Source organism: Sus scrofa, chromosome 18 (assembly GCF_054392235.1).
Source record: "Sus scrofa isolate SSC_HxYL_T2T_F1_AM1 chromosome 18, Sscrofa_HxYL_maternal_Yorkshire_Landrace_v2.0, whole genome shotgun sequence".
NCBI classification, from domain to species: Eukaryota; Metazoa; Chordata; class Mammalia; order Artiodactyla; family Suidae; genus Sus; species Sus scrofa.
This window is the reverse complement of record NC_139400.1, coordinates 11,819,209-11,840,091: the sequence shown is the minus strand read 5'-3', so window position 1 is coordinate 11,840,091 and position 20,883 is coordinate 11,819,209. Positions and strand designations below refer to the sequence as shown.

Sequence of the window (20,883 nt, the reverse complement as noted above, 5' to 3'; positions counted from 1 at the left end):
GGCAAATGCCTTTTTTTTTTTAATTTAAACATTTTTTTTCGGCCACTCCCTGCCATTGTGGACAATCCCGGGCCAGGGATCAAATCTGTGCCACAGCAGCAACCTGAGCCACAGGAGTGACAACGCCGGATCCTTAACCCACTGCGCCACAGGGGAACTCCACGGCAAATGTCTTTGCACAGCGCTGCCTGACCAGTCACCTAACGGATCACCCTTGGGGGCCAGGAGAGTGAGCCATCCACTGCAGGCATGGCTTTTCTTTGTAGTCTCCTGATGGCCATCACAAATTCATGTGAATTCCCACCCCATCAGCCCCTAAAAATGAAGTCTGAGAAATGTTGATACCTCAGGAAGGTTTTTTCCAACCTTCTGCCATAAAAACCACAAACCCTGAGGTACGATGCCACACAATGCAGTACTTGACACCGCCTAAGCCTGTGAGCTCTCTTGACCCTATTAGAGCACAGACTTCCTCTCACCTGCAGAGAGAAAAGGCCGCACACTTGCTCTACTGTCTTTCCAGGACATCTTAAGTATCTTGCTCAACAAAATGTGGGTTTCCAGGTGGCACAGGGCCTGCCCTGCTATTTAGATGGTGTGACCATGGGGCAAACAGGATATAAATACATTACATCAACAAGATAAAACAGCGTTCTATTTTTTCTAAGTGGTTCTGATGGTTTGTTTCCCACTGAAAGACAATTCGAAACGAGAAGAAACGATTTTATGAATGACGATTTCATCATTTACATTTTCGTAAGTATTTTATGTCAGAAAAGTTTTCTGAACCACGCTGGTGGCAGAAAAACATAAAAGCACCCTTAACAACACCTAGATCCTTGCACGCAGCATACACAGCTCTCGTCTCCGAGCCCTCGCTCCCTGCCAGCACCTGCTGGTCGCTGCGCACACGAACCCGCTTTGCATGAGCAGGTGCGGCCACCACTGAGAGAGCTGACAAGGACCAGAGGTCAGAGCATCTTCAGGGCACAGGCGGCTGCAGAGTGACCAAGTGGAGCGGCCGCAGGGGAGAGGCTTGCCAACCGCCACGCCTGGGTGAGGGTCCGGCGACCTAGCTGTTCAGCCGCCGGACTCCAGGCCCGCGGCTGCCAATCCCTGGAAATCGCCCTCTCTCCGCGGTCCGCCGGGAACCTGCGCGGGGCGCCTCCCACCCGGGGCCCCGGATGCTCTCGGCCGACCCCTGCCTGCCGTCGGTGCGGCCCCCGCCCCCGCCCCGTCCGGCCGCGCCCAGTTCCAGCCCCCGTCCCGGGCCGGGAACAGCCAGTCCGCCGCCGGCCGTCCGCGCTCCCGAGCCAGTGCGCCGAGCTCGGGGCGGCGGTGGCGTGTGATGACGTCATATGGGCCGCCCGCCCACGATTGGCCGCGGCCGCCTCACCAGACCGTGAGCGGCCGTGCGCGCGGCCGGGGCGGGGCGCGCATGGGCCACGCCCCCGAGAGCGCGGGCGGGGTGGCGGGCCCGGCCGGGGTCACGTGAGCAGCGGTATCACCGCCCGCCTTATAAGCTGCGCCGCGCGTGGACGGCCGCGGGCTCAACTCCAGGCGTTCTGGGCCGCGACTCTCCTCGGCGACCTCCTCCCCCGGCGAGCCCGCGGGCGGGCGCCCTTGGCCAGGTACGAGGGTGCGGCAAGGGAAACTGGGCCGGGAGCGGTGGGGAGCCCTGGGGACGGGGATGTCGAGGTCCCGGCAGCCGCCCCTCTAGACGGCCTTCCATTGGGGTCCTCAGCACCCACCCTCGGGCCTGGGTGCGCACCCTGACTCCAGCCCCAGCCGCGGGGTGGGGGACTGCATCCCCGACATCAGGTGGGCTCTGCCAGGGCTGTTCTCCGTCCGGGACGACCCCAGCAACTTGTCCTGGGGCGGCCTGCCGCTGGCTGGCCTCTGCCTCCTGCAGACGGGCGGATTCTGAAAAACTTTTGGACTGTACGGCCCAGAACTTCAGGGCTCATACAAGGAGGTACTGCAGCGGGATCACCCAGGTGTAGCTAACACCTGGCTGTGGCTGCAGCCTGTGCATCACCCAGGGCCCGGGTGTGGACAGGGTCCTTGCAGCCCCTCCCCCGCAGTACTTGCCCGTGGGCTACCCTGTGCGGCTGACTCCCTGAGACTCGGGGGTTTTCCTGGCCAGTGAACGTGCCCAGAGCCATGTCTCTGGGCCTCTCTGAACCTGCCCTGTCCCTTGGAAGTGAACTTGATCGGGATTCCCTCTCCCCACCCCCGTTTTCCTTCTAGGAAAGCCTGTCAGGTGTGGCTGATGCCCAGACTGGACGACCACCTCTGGAGCTGTCCCTGTGTTAAGGGCACGAACCACAGAGGCCACCCCAGGGCCAGTGCCGGAGGGCAGGAGGCCAAAGTGGGGGAGATGATCAGCTCCTCTGTGTCAGGCCCCTCTCTGCTGGTGGCCCACGGTGCCCAGGGCCCTGACCCCTCTCATGCGCCTCAGAGCACTGGCATGGGGAGCCATGGTGGCAGCGGCCACACCAACAGCTGGCATCACCACCTGCTGCAGAGGAGCCTGGTGCTGTTCTCGGTGGGGGTCGTGCTGGCCCTGGTGCTGAACCTGCTGCAGGTCCAGAGGAATGTCACCCTGTTCCCCGAGGAGGTTATTGCCACCATCTTCTCCTCAGCCTGGTGGGTCCCTCCCTGCTGTGGGACGGCCGCTGGTGAGTAGAAACAAACGACGTCTGTCTGGTGAAAAGCGGTTTTCAGCCTGTGGGAACCATTTGTGTGAAAATGGAACCATCCACAGAGGAGACTGTGCATCCCAGCGACTGTGTTTGGGGAGGGGGCTTGGAGGCTGGAGGAGGCCCGGTGGTGGAGATGGCGGGGAGGCCACTGGCTGCTTCTCGCCCGCTCGTGCCAGGCTGGCCAGGTCCTTCCCTCTTCCTGACCCGGCCCTGAGGCCAGTGCTGGGGGAGCCCCGCAGCTGTCATCCTAACCAGCTGCCCGGATTGGCCGCGGGCAGGACTGGTGAGCGGCGGGGCTGGAGTGCCATTGGCTGCCCCGGGGAACACGCTACCGGCCCGGTAACTGAAAACAAACCGTCACGTGGGCCCAGTGGGCAGAGCTGCTGCCCCAGCCCAGCGGCCTCCTGCTCTTCCTTTTTTGGAACAGCCCAGTGAACGTGGCCAGAGCCTGGCCTTGCCCCCACCGCTGGGCTCTGGAATGAAGGAAAAGGAAGTCTCTGTTTAGAGTTTGGACAGGAGCCACCCTGGCCAGACCCAGTCGTGACCCCGGGGCAGCAGTCTGCTGTGGACAGGTGGACTGGCTGTTTGGAGTAGAGTTGCTCAGTTATTTGGTTGCTCAGTTATTTGGTTTTATAAAAATGGCTCAGAAGGTCACTCAGTTCTTCCGGTCACACAGCATTTGCTGTGGACGAATTAATGGATGAATGGACACCTGCCGGGTGCTCTCTGTGGCCTCCGCCCGCCTGGCTGTAAAGCACGGAGCAGACACTCCCGTCGGACAGCCTCGCCTTGTAGCTCCCCTCTGTGAACTGCCGACCTCGCGGGCTCTGATCTTTCTCCTTTTTTCTTCTTTTTTTGGCCGCGGTGCGTAGCCACTTGATGTGGGGTCTCAGTTCCCAGACCAGGGACTGAACCCCGGCTGCAGCGGTGAAAGCGCCACGTCGGCCCCACGGGCCACCAGGGAACGAGCGCCCTGCCTCCTGTTCCGTAGGCTGTGCTTCCTTTGGTCCTTTCAGCAGTGCTCTGCTTCAGCGCCACTGCACAGAGGCGAGAACTGAATCAGAGAGGTGAAGCTCCTGTGTCTGCAGGGGCACAGCGGAGTGACAGGTCCCCGTTCGCAACCCTGCCTATACTGCCCCCTGGAGTCTGGGTGTGTCCCCTGCACCCTGGAGAGGGGCGTCTTCTCAGCAGGCTCACTTCAAACTGCAAGGAAGCAGTGGGCTTGGAGTGGAGGTTGTGTCCTAGGCGGGATGCCTCATGACGGGGACACTATGGTGATGAAGCAGAGAGTGGAAGGTTTTTCTCTTTGTTCTCAGAAACACTGGCTACTGTTGTTTTTCTAACCCCTTTAAGTTCATGGCTCTACTCTTAATCCTTTTGGAGAAACATCTCTTTCTATTCACATTTGGCACAATAGTTTCTTTGAATCAAAAGCTTGATTTTTAAAACCACTGAACCATTTTAGTTTAGGCTTGATTTGCAATTGAAGCTTCAAGGAATTCCAGGCATATCTGAAACACAACTTCTCATACCTTACTCACTTTTTTTTTTAAACCATCCGTCAAGGGCATAAGGGGAGAAATTCCATAGTACATTTTCACTTATTTAGCTTTTAACCTTAAAGGGCAAGATTAAGTTATACTGACTTGAGTCACAGAATGGTTGGGGTTCATTTTTCAAAATGCAAAAGCAGAACTGGATAAAATGTAATATGAAATTGAAACTGAAACTCTTTCATTGAATGCTGGGCCACAGTGTGTTTCTGCCCATTGAATGCTGGGCCACAGTGTGTTTCTGCCTGCCTCTCTGTTCAGGAACCTGAAATGGTTCCGTCTTTGCTGGGACGGCAGGTGCTGCACGCTCATGAGCCTCAGCAGCGGGGTGACCTCACGAGGGCCCTGGCACCACACCCTCTTCTCTCCTGCTCTTCCTTCCTTCGACTTCTCTCTGGAGCGCCACGCCTTCCCCCGTCTGAGTTCTCTGTGAAGTCCCACGGCTGAGGACAGCCTCACTCTTCTGAGCACACTACGCGCTCCCTCCTCGGGCTTCTCGGCCCACAATCCTCATCATCTTTCGCTTGAGGAAACAAACAGGAGGCGTCCGGTTCCCTCCTTTCCCACGCGATGCCCCGCTCAGGGCCTGGGCTCTGGGACCGTCGGGTGTGGCTGCCCCGGGACCCCGACCCACCACAGCCCGTGCTCGGGGGCTCCTGCGGAAAATGCAGGAACCCCTAACAGGGCAGTGCTGCCTCCGGGGATGGCGGCGAAGGCAGATCCACAGAGAGGTGCCCTCATCAGTGTGGGTCGTGATCGATGGCAGGCCGTGCTGTGGCCTCCGGGCCCTCATGGAAGCCCCTCTGCACTGAGATGGAGCAACACCGATGCAGGCCGAAGGCCGACTGCACAGGCGCTACAGGGTCCTGCACGTGCTAAGTAGCCCCTGCTCCATTCCTGCTATAGGGCAAACCAAACTGCAACTTTGTTTTAAATTTTTATTGTTTATACTCAAGAAGGATAAAAATGTAAAATTAGTTTTAATTGAAATATCATATTGTAGCCCTGAAGTCAGGAATGTCTGACCAGCGTGTTAATAATTGCCGCAGAGCCATCACCCCACGTCGAGGCCGTTTCTCTAACCCTGCTGTCTGCCCTTCTTTCACAGCTGTCGTGGGCTTGCTCTACCCCTGCATCGACAGCCACCTTGGAGAACCGCACAAGTTTAAGAGGGAGTGGGCCAGTGTGATGCGCTGTGTAGCGGTTTTCGTTGGCATCAACCACGCCAGTGCTGTATCCTTGAGTGGGTGTGTGGTCCAGAGCAGCTTCTGGTGTTACACGTTGAATGTTTCATTACTCGTGTGTGTGTGTGTGTGTGTGTGTTTGGCCAGTGCCAGCTACAGTTCTTCTGTACCACAGTTATAAGCAGAGCCACAAACAACGGTGACAACGCCGGATCCTTAACCCCTGGTGCCACAAGAGACCTCCTTAATGGGTATACGTTATCTCGTGAGCAGTTGAACAGTCTTCTGGGAGTATTATTTTTAAGCACATTGCTCAGTTTTCTTAGTTTGTTTTGTAAATGCCGTTGCATTTCTACCTAGCGTCTTCCCACCGTGAAGCCCTGCTCTGGTGGACCAGGAAGAAGTGGCCAGGGGGTCACTCTTCATGGGGCCACTTCTTTGGAGACCCCAGAGGGCCCAGGCCAGCCCGCAGCGCCGGCCCTCGAAGAGGGTTCTTGGTTGAAGCTGGCCGCAGGATGAAGTTTGCCAACCCCAGTGGCATGCGTTACACAGAACACACGGCCTGTCTGTACTCAGTGCGTTTTTCAGGAAGACAGCCATGGTTTTCCGGGTCTCAAAAGATGTGCGGCTTCTTTAGCACAGCTGGAGTATGTTTTTAAGAGTTACCCTTTCTGAAATCGGCTCCACCCTGACTTTAATGCTAAGGGTCAAGGGAACCGCGAGAGGCCTGGGCTCCGACAGGGGTGTGGTGATGGAAGCCGATGTGCCTCCACCAGCGGGAAACGTGCTGCGCTGAGCGCCGTCTGTTGAGGGTCTTCCCGCGGAGGTGGGCGCTCCGTTCCAACTACCAGTCAAACGCGAAGTACAAGTGGGGCCACACCTGACTTACTTGCCAAGTATGTTGCTTTGTGGTTGAAGTACCAGCAGAATTTATATGTAGCTCTCAGAAAAGGGATCTGGAAAGTCAAGTTTGGGCCCAGAGGTCCTCGAGCAGGTTCCAGGCCATCGTGGTCACGGTGACCCTGCACCCAGGAGATGGTTTCTGCAGCTCACTCAGCAGTTTCTACGGATGGAGGCCTACCCGGTGCTTGGGGGTTGCTGGGGTTTGACCATTTAAAAAATCATGAAACTGTTCCTTAACTTTGCATCACCAGAAATTGGACTTTGCCAATAACGTTCAGCTCTCCTTGACGCTGGCAGCCCTGTCTTTGGGCCTGTGGTGGACATTTGACCGCTCAAGGAGCGGCCTCGGGCTCGGGCTCACCATCGCCGTCCTCGCCACGCTGATCACGCAGCTGCTGGTGTACAACGGGGTCTATCAGTAAGTGTGCCCGTGCCCTGCCCCGTCGGGAAGCCGTCACTCAGCTTTTGTTTCCAGTACCCACGGAGCCGGGATGGCACGTTTTCCCCGTACACGTGTGCCTGAAATTCAGGCACGGCATTCTCGGAAACGCTGCTGGTGGCTGATGTCACGGGAAGGGAGACCACGCCGCTGCCGCCAGGGTGCGCCGGGCGCACAGCGTGCCCGCCGCAGAGCCACTACTCAGGCTCGTGTCTTCCTCTCTCGCAGGTACACGTCCCCGGACTTCCTCTACATCCGCTCCTGGCTCCCGTGTATTTTCTTCTCGGGAGGCGTGACAGTGGGAAACATAGGACGACAGCTGGCCATGGTACGTGAAATGTCACCTCCACCCCGACTGGAGGGTTCATTTATTTACTTAATTTATTTATTTACTTATTGGCTGCAAGCACCACATGCAGAAGTTACCAGGCCAGGGATGGAATCCAAGCCATAGCGGTGACAACCCCAGGTCCTTAATCTGCTGGGCCACCAGGGAGCTCCTGGCTGTAGTTTGATGGGTCTGGTTACCACAGTGCGTTACAGTCGTGTTGATAAACGTCTAGTTGAGACGCAGGAGCACCAATTACTCAGAAGAGCGCATGTTTTTTAAAAAGCAGGTCTAATACCCAGGTAATTTCTTTGCTAAATTATAAAGATTCAGAGATTTGCAAACCCACAGTGAATGCCAGCAAGGAGCCAGAGGTCGCCTCACACTGCAGCTCAATCAGCGGCTTTTCTGCGCCGCAGCTCCTGTGATGAGGGGGAAAGTCAGCGCAACAGCTGAATGAATGACTTACAATGCGTTTCCTCCCCGCCTTCAGGTGGGAGTGGGTGATGCTGGGGAAAGGGCGCCGGGCCAGGCCCTATGAGAGTGCGGTCGGGGGCCGGGAGGGTGCGCCCAGCTCCCTTGGGCTGGGGGGCCCCGGCCTGGCCATGGCCCTGTCTTAGGGTGAAAGAGAAACAGCGCCCCCCGCCCCCGCACAGCTCTTTGCTGGGAGCCGGAGAGGCAAACAAAGCCAGGATAACTTCGCGTTCTTGGGGGAGTCAAAGCCTGGTGCCTCGGCACTCCGATGACAGCGGGACACGCGGACGTGTAGCTGTTCCTGCAGATGGACTTTGACTCGGAGGCGGGAATGGAACAAATGAACGCGAGAAACCAGCCTTGTGGGGGCCGTTTCCCTCAGAGACACATCCTGGCTTTTCTCAGAACGTTGTCTTGGTCCCTCGTGAGCTGTGTTCAAAGACAGCTGCTGCCCGCCCGTGAGAGCCGAACTGAAGGGTGACGGGCTGTCTCACAGAAAGGGGAGTAACTCCGAGAGACGGAACTTGCCTTCTTTGGTTCACCCGTCACGTGTGCTCCTTCGTAGTTTTCTGCAGATCTGCTGCCAAGGCAGAAAGACTCCGTTGAAACAGTGGCTTCTGGTCCACTCATGAGAGTCGGGCCTGGCTCTCGACACTCCCTGCGGCTCGTGCGCTGCGCCCCCGGGCCTGGTGTGTTGGCTCAGAGGAGCGTGAGGCAACGCCACGATTGCTTCTTGCTTTGAGGGTTTTGTTTCAGGGCCGTGCCGTCGGGTTCCTAGTGAAGCTTTCAGGTTAACCTGTCTTCGACCACCACGACCATGTGGAGAGTTAAAACTGAAAACATTCACACGGTTGGTTATTCTTCCGGGTGGGTGAGCTGATGCCCCGAAACATTTTTTATTTTTCTTTTACTTATTTATTTGTCTTTCTGTCTTTTTAGAGCCACACCCGCGGCATACGGAGGTTCCCAGGCCAGGGGTCTCATCGGAGCTGGAGCTGCCAACCTACGCCAGAGCCACAGCAACGCGGGATCTGAGCCGGGTCTGCGACCTACACCACAGCTCACGGTAACACAGGACCCTTAACCACTGAGCGAGGCCAGGGATCGAACCCACAAACTCATGGATCCTAGTCGGATTCGTTAACCACTGCACCACGACGGGAACTCCGCTCCGAAACATTTTCGCCGGCGGTTTTAGAGCCAGTTTTGGTACACTGGTGTCTCGATAGAGCAAAGAACGTCCCATCGCACACAAGGAGACGTCTCGCCAGAGCAGCCGTCACACCGCCAGCGACAGCCTTCCACCCTTGTCTCGGACACTTTCCTTTCTTTGCAAAGATGGAAGTTTCAAACAGAACCTAAAACATGAGCGTTGGCACGGCCCTGAGCCCCCTCATAGTTGGGTGGGTCCCTTGTGTCCTGGAATGGGGGCTGAGTGCCAACCCCTTCCTGGGCCCTGGGCCTGGCCCGCCTCCCCACCCCCAGCCCTGAAACTCCGAGTCTGTGCTGCGGGGTCCCAGCGGCACAGGGAGCGAGCAGACCCGGCAGCGGTGTGAAGCTGGCAGGCCCCGTTCGGCCCCAAGAGCAGCCACATCTGCCTCCCTGCCCCCCGCTGGCCGCGCCGCCGGGCCCGGGTCCTTGCACCAGACGGAGGAGCACGTGGCCACTGCCAGCTGCTCCAAAGGAGGACACAAGCGAGGCATTTTTCTCTGGGTTTCCAAACCCAGCGGAGGGCATGTCACAGGGTGAATAAAGGCGAAACCATCCCGGGTGCTGTCACAGCCGTTTCCGCCAGAAGAAGTCAGGTGGGTGGCTGCGGGGCTGACGGAGGCCCAAGGAGGAGGAGCCGGGCTCAGCAGTCTTGATGGCTGGGCCAGCCGGCCTGGCAGAGCCGCAGCCCTCGCTCCCGTAGTGAGGACGGGGGAGAGGGGCCCCAGGTGCTGATTGCTGAGCAGCGGAACTGCAGGTGGGTTTGGGGTTTTCTCCTATGTTGCATTTGTAAAATTTACAGTGAAAACATACAGTTGACCCCTGAAGAACACGGGGGCTGTGGCACCGACCCTCTGAGCAGTGGAAAATCCCAGTGTGACGAATGTATGTCAGCTGTCCCTATCCTCAGAGCCAGCCAACCCCCGACCATACTTGCGTAGCATTTACTTCTGAAAAATTCCGATGCAAGTGGGCCGTGGGGTTCAAACCCACGGTTGTACAAGGCTCCAGTGCGCCTTCATAACCAAAAGCCCTCGGGGTGTACAGCAGCTCCGAGCTTCGGTCTAGTCTCGGGTGGGTGGAGCCGCCACCACACCCTGTTGAGATTATTCACTGGGAGGCCACTGCAGGACTGGTCCCTCGGCCTCTGCACGGTGCTGCCAGCTTCCTGGGAGCAAGGCCCTGGCCTTGGATGCAGATGACAAGGAAACAGCAGATTGGCCACCCCCAAGGCTCCCAGCCTCATCCCTGTGCTGGTCTCCCTCCCAAGTCTTCTGCCTTTTTGTTCCTCTTTTTTTCCATCCTGTGAAGGCTGTGTAAACGAATCTCCTGAAAACAGTGGACAGTCTTAGAAAAAGTCCCCTGTGTCCAGCAGGAGTTGAGTAGCCTTCACCTGCAGTTCCGGTAACTTTTGAACCTACAGCCTCACACTCTTAACAAGTGCTCCATCCACTTGGGCCTGAACTGAAGGTGTGGCCTCCTTGCCATTGCCATGGGCTGAAAGCTGGCCTTCAAAAATGTGCTGTTGCAGCAGCAGAGAGATAAGTGCGTGAAGCCAGAATTGGAGTTTTCATGAGACTATTGGAAGCGTAGGAAATCATACTTGCTTCAGATTACGTCAGGGCTGAAGAATGAAAAATACACCTATGATAAGACTTGTTTGAGAAAACTGTGGGGCCCTCTCTGCATGACACTGCCTGCCCCTACCTAACTAACGGTAGTGTCTCCTGGGACCTTTTGTTGGGTGTGTGGGTGGGCTCCCCCCACCTGTCCCCCAGGCAGTAGCAGCAGCAGTTAGGAGGCTGGAGCAAGGGCCCTGCAGTGACAGGAGCTGCAGGTGTGGCTTTGACCCTGTGCACCTGCCAGGTTGGGGCCCTGGACTACCCACTGCTCAGGTCCCAGTCCTGCTGGGACTCTGGCACTTGAGCCAAAGTGTCTTGAGCCAGGGGCACTGGGGCACATGCATGGTACACACTGCCCCTCGTGGTTTTGTATTCGTGTCTCAGAATTGTTGCCTTTGTGTTGACTCTCACCTCCATCCGGTGGAGTCTTGAAAGTTGAGGTTGTGACAAAGTCACACCTTGCCAGACTCTGTCTTGTCCAAGAAAATTTTCTTCGAGGGCAAAATCAATACTTTGTTTTTAAAGGAGTTAGAATTCTTAAGTCCTTATTTTATTTTTTTTCTTCACAGAAATGGAAAAAAAAAATGAACCTCTTATTTATAAAAGTGCACTTACTCTTTGCTCAAAACTTAAACACTCATTTCTATTCTTAAAACCTAGAAAATGGCTCAGGGCCTTAGAAATGAGATTGGTTGCCTGCTGAAGGTCCCGGGGGGGCACAGGCCCCTCCCTGGCTGTGGGCCCTTGGACAGGGTGGAGCTGGCAAAGGTTTTTAGGGGCCGCTGTCCCAGAATGAGTTTTTGGCTTAAAACTGACAGCTTCAGCAGGAAGGCTTTGTGCTGGGATGTGACCAGAGTGAGGACTGAGCGGGGCGCTGGGGGGCACTGACGGCAGCTTGCCAAGTGCAGGGACACTCAGCTCTGGGTCCCGCTCCTGGGCGTCTCTCCCTCGCCCCCTTGAAGAGAAGGGTGGGCCCTGGCAGGGTCGCCACGCCCCAGACCTGCAGGCCGGCTCTGCCTGAGTGTTCAACGGGTCGAGTGGCCTGTTCGCTGTGGTGTTTGTGGTCAGCCTGCCTGTTTAAAAGAACATGACAAGCCCGCAGTGGCACTTTATGGCATTTGTATTTGGTGCTAGTTGGAGCGTCAAGTCTTTTCTCAGAAAAAGCAAGGCTTCCCACGGCCACAGCGAGGACTGGCCCTGCTCCCCGGGGCCCAGGACACCTGGTCACAGCTGCTTCCCCGGCAGGTGGCCCTGACTTCGCTCTTCCTGTTTTCGGTTCAACAGCTGCTGGGAGTGATGTTGGTACTTCTGGTACTTCTGCTGCTGGTACTTCTGTTTTGAGGGCTGATTTTTAATTGGCACCTGCCGCACCCAAGGTGCTGGGCTGGACATTTCCATCGTCGGCGAAGGGCGTCCTGAATAGCACTTTGGCGGAGGGACCGTGTTAGTGCACTGAGTGCAGAGCGGATTGGAGCCGGGCGTCTGAGGCGCCGGGGCCTCGGGCTCCCGCTGCCGGGCTGTCCTCTGGGTGAGGTCAGGGTGCGCGCCGGGCGCCGGCTCCCGCAGGAGGCCTCTTGCCAGCCAGGTCTGCTGCCCTCGGGAGCTCTGATGGGGTCAGTGCGCCGGACTGGCTCCCATCCAGGGAGGCAGTGGTCTTCTGTCTGGCCGTCACACCGGACCCCGGTTCCAGGGTTCTGGCCGTCACATCACGGGTCAGTCCTGCCTCCCGTTTGTGCTCCTGGTTTTCTCCAGGTGGTGTTCGTCCAGGAACATTTCTTGTCCTCATTTAGCCGTTGGTCAGGCTTTCAGGCCATCAGGTCTTCCAAGTCTGAGCGCTCCTGGGGGCCGGTCAGGAGGGGCCCCACGGCTCTGAGACCAGAGCTCCTCATCTGGAAGCCCAGCTGCCCGGACGCGAAACAAGAAACAAGGGGATAGGCTCAGGACAGCAGCTCTGACCACAGGAGGGTCACCTGACCTTGCACGGCCCCTCTGCTGGGACGTCCATCCTCTGCAGAGCAGCCACCTGGAGAGCGGGGACAAGCGCAGGGCCCGTGAGGAGGAAGGTGTGAGCTGGGAGGCTCTCTTGGTTAAGGCAGCGCTGTTGCTGGGCATCCGTTTGCTCCCCTCCACGTGGCCTTCTCCCCAGAGTGCAGAGTTGTTCTGGAGAAACCAGATAGGAATTTGGTTGACGGCAGAAACCGCCCCTTCTTCAGATAAACAGGCAGCTTTCTGCACAGAGACTGTGCCCCACGTGCGGCTCCATCCCTGTGCGGCCCGGGAAGGGGCCATCTGCTGGGCGAGGGGCCCCGGGCCGGGCTCCAGGATTCTCCCCTCCATCCCCTGGTCCCTGCAGAGGGACCTTTCACCTCTCACTTTTTGGTGAAGAGGCCTCACTGCTAATTAGAATACGTGTACATTTCCTGCTAATTTCCTCTTTGTCCGTGCAGGGTGGTCCCGAAAAGCCACACAGCGACTGAGTCTTCAGACCCGCGGACCCTGCCGCAAGGCCGGGGCGGGGAGGCTGTGCTTCGGGACTGTGCCACGGCGGCCTGTCTGCCTCCTCATCTCCTTAGATCGGGCTGACTGCGAGGGACTCCTGGACAAAACGTGGCCTGCTCAGAGTAGCCAGGCGGAAAGAAGGATCACCGCGTGGGGCCACAGCCTCGCCGCCGCCACCGCCGCCGGGGCGCCTGCTCTGGAGCCACCGGGCGCAGGGTCCCGAGGATTTGGTTTCCTTTGTTATTAAAAGCAAGTCGCCATATTTCAAAGCCTTGACCTCCAGCCTCACTACCAGCTCGGGGCGTCTCGGCGCCCAGGGGGTAGCACGACGGTGCTTTTACAAGGAGGAGGTGTGGTCCGATAGGAAGCTGACTCATCCACGAGACTGTGGGACAGGGTTGTGTCAAAAAGAGAGGGCGGCGGCGGCGGCCAGCACAGCACGGCCACCCATCTGTAGCGCAGCGCACGACCTGGCTCTTCATTCCCACGAGGTGACAATCTTCCTGAGAGCAGAGGCCACGCGCGGTCATCGTTCTGCACTGTGATTTGTTGGGGTTTTCCCTCCGTGTTTGTGAAGTTTATCCAGAATCCCGAATCGTCCGGGAGGGAGCACCTGTCCGCCGCATGTCTGTCCTCGCCAAACTCGGGTGTTTCTTTGCAACTCAGAACAGGAAGGACGGCTTTTTTCCACAGCCCCACGGGGTTTGCAATCTGTGATTGCCTTGTAAAAAGAAGAGTGCGTGTGTCACTGCATTAAACATCGGGTGTTTCTAAATCCTCCAAGCCGTGGTGAGCACAATGTATTCAGTGACTGGCACAGACCACGTGAGACCCGGGTTGCAAGTCCTGGGTCTTCAACTTCAAGTGCAATGTCTATGAAAACCAATCTGAGCCTTGTATTCTCTTAAATATTTATTTTCTTTTTTTAACATATGAGGTGTTCCAGAGGGTTCTCCATTTCAGTGCTGCATGGAGGCGAAATTCAGCAATAATTTCTTTCGGTTGTGAAGTTGCTTTGTTGTGCCCTCCACTGAGCCCTGGGCCTTTGAAATACTCCAGTTTTGTGGGTTTAGGAAACTCGTCATTTTTACTTACAAATTTACCTTTTTGTATTTTGCAGTTTAAATGTTTTGGTTGTTTTCAGTTCCGTGTAAGTGGCTTGATGAGAAGACTCCTCTAGAGCAGCAGCCGGTGGTCAGTGGGACGGGACAGGGGGGCTCTGGCGACAGCTGGCCACTTGAGGGATGGGCCTTGTTGCGGTTTGGTTTGGTTTTGAGGAAGATATCCTGGGGTCAATTACAGGTTACCGTAGCGAATTTGTTTTAGGGGAATTGTGTTTAAAAGAAAATGGGATCTCTCTGCACTTTGCAGAGACCCCGTCTCCATTTTCTGCAAACGAAAATGATCAGCTCCGTGAAACGCCTTTTCAATGACGATGTCAGCATTTTATGAAAAACCAGAAGTTGTCAGGCGAAAGCAGTCATTGGTCCTTTCAAATGTACTTGATCGCACACAAACAAGAAGTATTTTCTTCTCTTAAACTGGAAATCTGTATCTTTAGAAATAATGTAGCCAAAAGATGTGAACCTGAAGAATTCTGTTGCCAAGACTTTATAGCAAGTATGTGAACCAAAGTGATCTGAGCTTGTAAAAATGTAAGAGGATGAACGCGGCAAAATTTGCACTATCAGATTTGAACATCCAGTGAGATTCACACTCATACTAAGTTTTCAGCATTGTGTTCTTTTGCATTCTTTTTTTACTTTTATTAAAGGTTCAAAACCACCGTTGTATTTATGGGCTTTTCTTTGAAAACACGGGAGGGAAGTGTTCTCTGTGTAGGATGTTTGATTTGGGATGGAAAAATATTTTATGGCGCTTCAAAATATACTGAGTATCCGTACAACCTCTTGGGAAAGACATTTTTTCATCGTGGTGGACATGAGCCTGTTTAACCTCCCTGTCCCCTCCCACTGACACTGGGAAGCGAGAGGGGACATCTTCCTGGGCCTTGCTCTGCCCCTTCCCAGGAATGCTGTCCTCCAGGAAGGAGAGGGCTGCTCCTCGTTTGTTCTCCAGGCTTGGGGTGGGAGAGGGAGGGACTGCACTCCCAGCAAACAGAGTCCAGGAAAGGGTGGAGCATCCTGACCAAGTATCAGCCAGTAGTAACATCCAGGAGCCCCAAGTATCAGCCAGGATATCAGTGGAGCCCCAAGTAACAGCCAGCACATCAGAGGAACCCCGAGTTCCAGCCAGCACATCAGAGGAACCCTGAGTATCAGCTAGCACATCAGAGGAACCCCGAGAATCAGCCAGCACATCAGAGGAACCCCGAGTATCAGGCAGGAGCCCTGAGTAACAGCCAGGTGGTCAGAGGAACCCTGAGTATCAGCCAGCACATCAGAGGAACCCTGAGTATCAGCCAGCACACAGAGTGTCCCCGAGCATCAGCCAGCACACAGGTGTCCCCGAGTCCCCGAGTATCAGCCTTCGCCTCTCTCTGCTGGGGACGAAGGGCTCCAGAAGTGCTTCGGAGTCGCCCTCTCTCCCTAGGGGCGCATGTCGACAGGGAAGCTGGAACAGAGAACCTGCTCCCGGGAAGGGAGGCAGGTTGGAGCGGAGCGTGGTCCCTGGCTCGCGGACTTGCCGGGCCTTATGTGCCCACTTCCCGGGAAGTAGCCCTGAGTCCGTGAAACGAGGGGACGCCAGGCCCACAGCAATCCCGCGGGGCTCCAGCCGGCTGTGCGCAGAGCACTCGCACTTGGGAGAGGGCAGTGCAGTGAGGGCAGAGAGCCTTGCCTTGCCACACTCAAGCCCGAACACTCAGACAGCCCACACCTGCAGGTGTCTCCCACGCCGAACACAGTGTTTGGGCAGGAAAACGCAGAGAGCTGGCTGATGTGCCCCCCACAGACCTGGGGGTTTGCCTGAGATGCATCCACTTTATGCGGCTCCAACAGGGCAACGCCCACGCCGCACTCGTCTGACCTGTGTTTTTGGCGAAGTGTGGAGAGTGAAACATTTCCTGGAATTTTTCTGGTCTGCGAGCAGGTGACTGCATGATCTCAGGTCACTAAGAGTGAGGCGTGTAATTCACAGACAACCTCCGTGCCCTGTCGTGAGCAAGGCTGAGAGCTGGGAACTCCGGGTGGAGACGAAGCTGGCTTTATTTAGCCAGTTTTCAACATCTCCGGGGATTTTGCCCGAGGAGTGTTCCTGGCAGTTAGTCTGAAGACCTGGATTAGACAGAATGAAGTTATCCGGTGCCCCAGCACCACCCGCCGGATTTACAGACGTCCCCTTGACCTTGGTGGTGAAAAGAAAGGACGGAAAGGGGCCAATCTAAATCCAAACTTGCCTTGCCTACTTCACGTTTTGTTTGTTTTTCTCTTTTTAGGGCCGCGCCCACGGCATATGGAGGTTCCCAGGCTAGGGGACAAATCAGAGCTGCAGCTGCCAGCCTTTGCCACAGCCGCAACCACACTGGATCTGAATCAAATCTGTGACCCACACCACAGTTTGTGGCAACTCTGGGTCCTTATACCACCCATTGAGGCCAGGGATTGAACCTGCGTCTTACGGACACCATGTCAGGATCTTAACCTGCTGAGCCACGATGGGAACTCCTCACTGAGTTAGTGGTGCCTTCTTGCAAGTTCTCCACGGCTTGTCCCACGTGTGGTCCACTCTCTGGTTCGGGGACTCAAGGACGCTGAAGCTAAAGGTTCGCTACAGTAATTTTCTCATCGGAACCAGGCTCGTCAGATTTTCCTGCGTCTTCTCTCAGGTGGTCTCTCTTTATGGTTGTAGAGTTTATTCTTCCTCATCTCTCAGACCTCGAGTAAAGCGTCCTTTTCTTTCTTTTCCTTTTTTTTTTTTTATATTTTTGACTTTTTAGGGCCGTACCTGCAGCATATGGAAATTCTCAGACTAGGCTAGAATTGGAGCTGCAGCTGCCAGCCTTCGCCACAGCCACAGCCATGCCAGATCTGAGCCACGTCTGCGACCTACACCACAGCTCACAGTAACGCCAGATCCTTAACCCACTGAGTGAGGCCAGGGGTCGAACCCGTGTCCTCATGGTTCCTAGTCGGATTCATCAACCGCTGAGCCACGACGGGAACTCTTTTCTTTTTTTGATGGTGCTCAAAGCATGTGGAAGTTCTCGGGTCAAGGATCAAACCCGCACCACAGAAGCCAACCTAAGCCACATTAGTGAGAACGCTGCATCCTGAACCACTAGGCCACCAGGGAACCCCTCGAGTGTCATTTTCTTACTGGCCTCAGCTCATCGAGCCTCCCCCAGGCTCCTAAGGCCACCATCCAGGCGTGACTGGGCTCGAGCCCTCCCTGCAGCGGTGAGCTCACGCGGGGAAGAGACTTTCTTTGTCCTCATCTGTTCTGCCCTGAGCCTCAGGGCCTGGCTCAGCATCCAGAAAAGTTGGGGAGGGCTATTGAATAAACCATTCCCTCAGCCATTTGTCAGCTGTGCCACAAACGCCACGTACCGCCCAGCCCTGGGGCTGACTGCTGCTTTCAGACCCACCCCACCTCCTTCACACCCGGGGCCTTGACCCAGGCCAGTGTGAACGGCTGGCAGAGGCCTGTCCCTACATGTGCTTTCCGGCGGTGCCCATGGCATGTGGAGTTCCCAGGCCAGGGCCGAACCTGCACCGCAGCAGTGACCAGAGCCTCAGCAGTGACGACACCAACCCTTAACTGGCTGCACCACCAGGGACCCTCCCCTTCCCCTAATTTTGCATCAATCACATCGGGTGCAAAGACACAGCTAGGACAGGGGGCTCAGAGGGACAGGGTCCGAGGCTCCTGTGAGGCTCTGAGAGGTCGGCGGGGTGACAGGAGCGCCCGCAGGCCAGCGATGCTCTAGTGGCCTCCACGGCTCCTGGTCGCTGCCGCCCCGGGGCGTGAGCCTGCCCAGGGCTGACAGACAGCCCTCCACGTGGCCCACCTGTCGGCGTTCTGGGGAAGGCGGCTGAAGAAAGGTCAACGAGCCAAGGCGTCACTTGCACAACCATCCCGAGGCTCCCCGTCCATCCGGGGAGGGCTCGCGCGCTCTCACCACCTGGCCAGCCGGCCGGGAGCTTGGGGCGCTCAGAGGCCGGGCACATGGCAGTGCCGGACGTCCCAGGAGCCACCCGCAGCTCCTTGCGTTTGTTTGCATGGTCGCGAGCCAGAACCTTCACCGTGGGCACAGGAGCAGAGCAGGTGCCTGCCCTGCTGTCAGCGGCCGCCGGCTCACAGGAGATCGGTCGGCGCATCCAGAGACGGAGGCGGAAAGCTCCCGGGGGACGCTACTGCGTTTCTTTGCTTTCGTGTCTTGTTTCCTTCTCCCTCCCTCCCTCTCTTCTTCCTTCCTTCCCAGGCTAGGGGTCGGATCAAAGCTGCAGCTGCCAGCCTGCGCCAGAGCCACAGCAACGCAGGATGCACCACGTCTGTGATCTACACCGAAGCTCATGGCAATGCCGGATCTTTAACCCACTGAGCGAGACCGGGGATCGAACCCACGTCCTCAGAGACGATGTTGGGTCCTTAACCCGCCAAGCCACAGCAGGAACTCCACACAGTTTCCGTTCCATCTTAGTTTAGTAACACGATCCTCCCGCATGACATTCAAAAGGAGTTTAAGGAGGAGGAAGATGGGTAGGCGCGCAGGGTGTCAAACGCTCAGGTGCGGGCATTAGGAGACCAACTCTGAACTGAAAATAGCCTACAGTTTTGTTTTTTGTCTTTTTCTAGGGCCACACCCGTGGCATATGGAGGTTCCCAGGCTAGGGGTCTCATCGGAGCTGTAGCCACCAGCCTACGCCAGAGCCACAGCAACGCGGGATCCAAGCAGCGTCTGTGACCTACACCACAGCTCACGGCAACGCCAGATCCTTAACCCACTGAGCAAGGCCAGGGATCGAACCTGCAACCTCATGGTTCCTAGTCGGATTCGTTAACCACTGCGCCACAATGGGAACTCCACAGCCTACAGTTTTATCAAGCACCTGAACTTAGAACCTGGTGGTCAGTTAGGTGCCAGGTGACTGCTGAGGACCTGGGCTCCCCAAGAAAGCTCCCTGAGCCCCCCAGGGTCCTTGCTCATGGACATGCTTCTCCAGGGATCTCAGTGTCCCTTGCCCTGTGTGCTATGCCTGCACTATGTCCTAAGAAGACACCTGCCCCTGCACCTCAGAATGGGACCTTTTAGGGAGTCTATGTGATTTAAGCAAGTTTACATGAGGGCACAAAGGTGTGCCCCGATCCCATGGATTTGGTGTCCAAAGAGGAGCCGCGGGCGCCAGGGAAGTCAAGACGGCAGGCGGGGAGGGTGCCCTGTGAAGGCAGGGTGGGCCCCAGGCAGAGAGGGCCTAGGCCTTCAGAGGCCGTGCGGTCTACACAGTGGACTCAAGGCTTCCGGCCTCCAGAACTGGAGTCTCTGCCGCTTCATTTCCTGCAGCCTTCACCATGGGAGCATCAGGGGAACCGCTGCATCTGAAGCTCTGGGGTTGCCACACCCAGACCCCTGCATTTTCCGCACAAAGGTGAAATCTAACCCAGGCCGCCCACGCCATCCTCAGGTGGGAACCCCACGCTGTGGTATAGAGAATTGAAGGGACAGTAAATATTTGCTTTAGAATTCATTACTCTAGATTTCTGTAATTTGCAAAATTCCCAGGGAGGGAGGGAAGAATGGGTGGGTGGGCTGCCCCGCTAATCAAGTAAGAAACTGAGCGGCTCAACAAGGAAGAGCCTTTGTAAACATAATTGACAGAGATTAAATCAGCACTGACCAGGTAGAATTCCACCACCCAGTGTGGAAGCCTCCTGCTGAGGTCAGTGTCCCTTCCTGCACCTGCCCCTTAGGGCGACTGACTTGCAAACCACACAGGGAAAGCAGAGGCTAAGGCGCCCTCCCCTGCATTTGGCCAGATCCCCTGTCCTTCTGCCCCACGGCTGTCCCTTCCCAGGGCCCGAGACACTCCACCCCCGGAAATCTGGGCTGGCAGGCTCTGCCAAGGGAATGACGGAGCTCCCTGTCCCGCCCGACCCTCCTCCCCTTTCCCGCCTCCATGTCACAGCTGTGGGAGACTGGCGGTGCCTCACCTGAGGCCACAGCAGCCCTGGGTCCAAGTACAGGTCCTAGCAGCCCCACGACCACCTCTCTGGCAGCTCCTGGCTCCTGCATCCAGTCCCAGCCACTCCAGGTACATAAGCGGCTCCTCCAGAGCGGGTGAGCCAGGCTCTGCTCCTGGTGCCCGGTGGCCAGGGTGGCCAAACATGCAGGTCCTGTGTGGCCTCTCCCTTCCCTGCACTGGAACTCTGTGGCCATGGGGGGCGGGGGTAGGCAGGCTCTGTTCCCCTTGCAAGCACTGTGTGACACACTGGGCGCCCCCCAGCAGCTGTGCCCTCCTGGCACAGAGCTCTGAGCCACGGGCCCTGCCCCAGGAGCTGAGGCGAGGCTCTGCCCTTGCTGGTGGCAGAAACCTGTGCCTCCAGGGAGGCCCATACACGCCCCACCTCCCTCCTGCGTCCTGGGGCTCCTCCCTGCCTCTCCGATAGGGGCCTCCTCCAGGGACGTCTTGCCGGCTTTGCTGGGCGCTGCTCTGGTTTTCGTGATGCCAAGCGTCTTTCCTTACTCTTATCAGCTCTTTGTACACCACCTTTAGAGAAAGGTCTATTCAAGGCCTTTGCCCACTTTTTTTCTACAAACCTGTTCATTTATTTTAGGAAGAAAATGACTACCGCGTGAAACAAGGTAACATTTGTTTAAAAAACAGACCACACGCTAAAGGTTACAATGAGTTTTTAAATTCAATGAGTTTTATGGTATGTACAGTTGTGCCACCATCGTCACAACCTAATGTTAGAACATATCCATCCCCAACTCCCAGTGGCCCATTTTTAAAGCACAGATATGGAGTTCCCCACATGGCTCAGCGCTAACAGACCCAACTAACACC

At 56.6% G+C, this 20,883-nt stretch overlaps 1 protein-coding gene across 1 annotated transcript; it reads left to right on the top strand.

The window, feature by feature from the left end:
* The first annotated feature begins 1,555 nt into the window (after positions 1-1,555).
* On the top strand, positions 1,556-14,817 carry INSIG1 (insulin induced gene 1). Its single transcript, NM_001244521.1, is given in 6 exon segments — positions 1,556-1,631; positions 2,251-2,681; positions 5,367-5,491; positions 6,597-6,763; positions 7,013-7,112; positions 12,865-14,817. Coding segments are annotated over 5 exon segments (831 nt in total). The 5' UTR covers positions 1,556-1,631; positions 2,251-2,272; the 3' UTR covers positions 12,895-14,817.
* Positions 14,818-20,883: the final 6,066 nt, after the last annotated feature.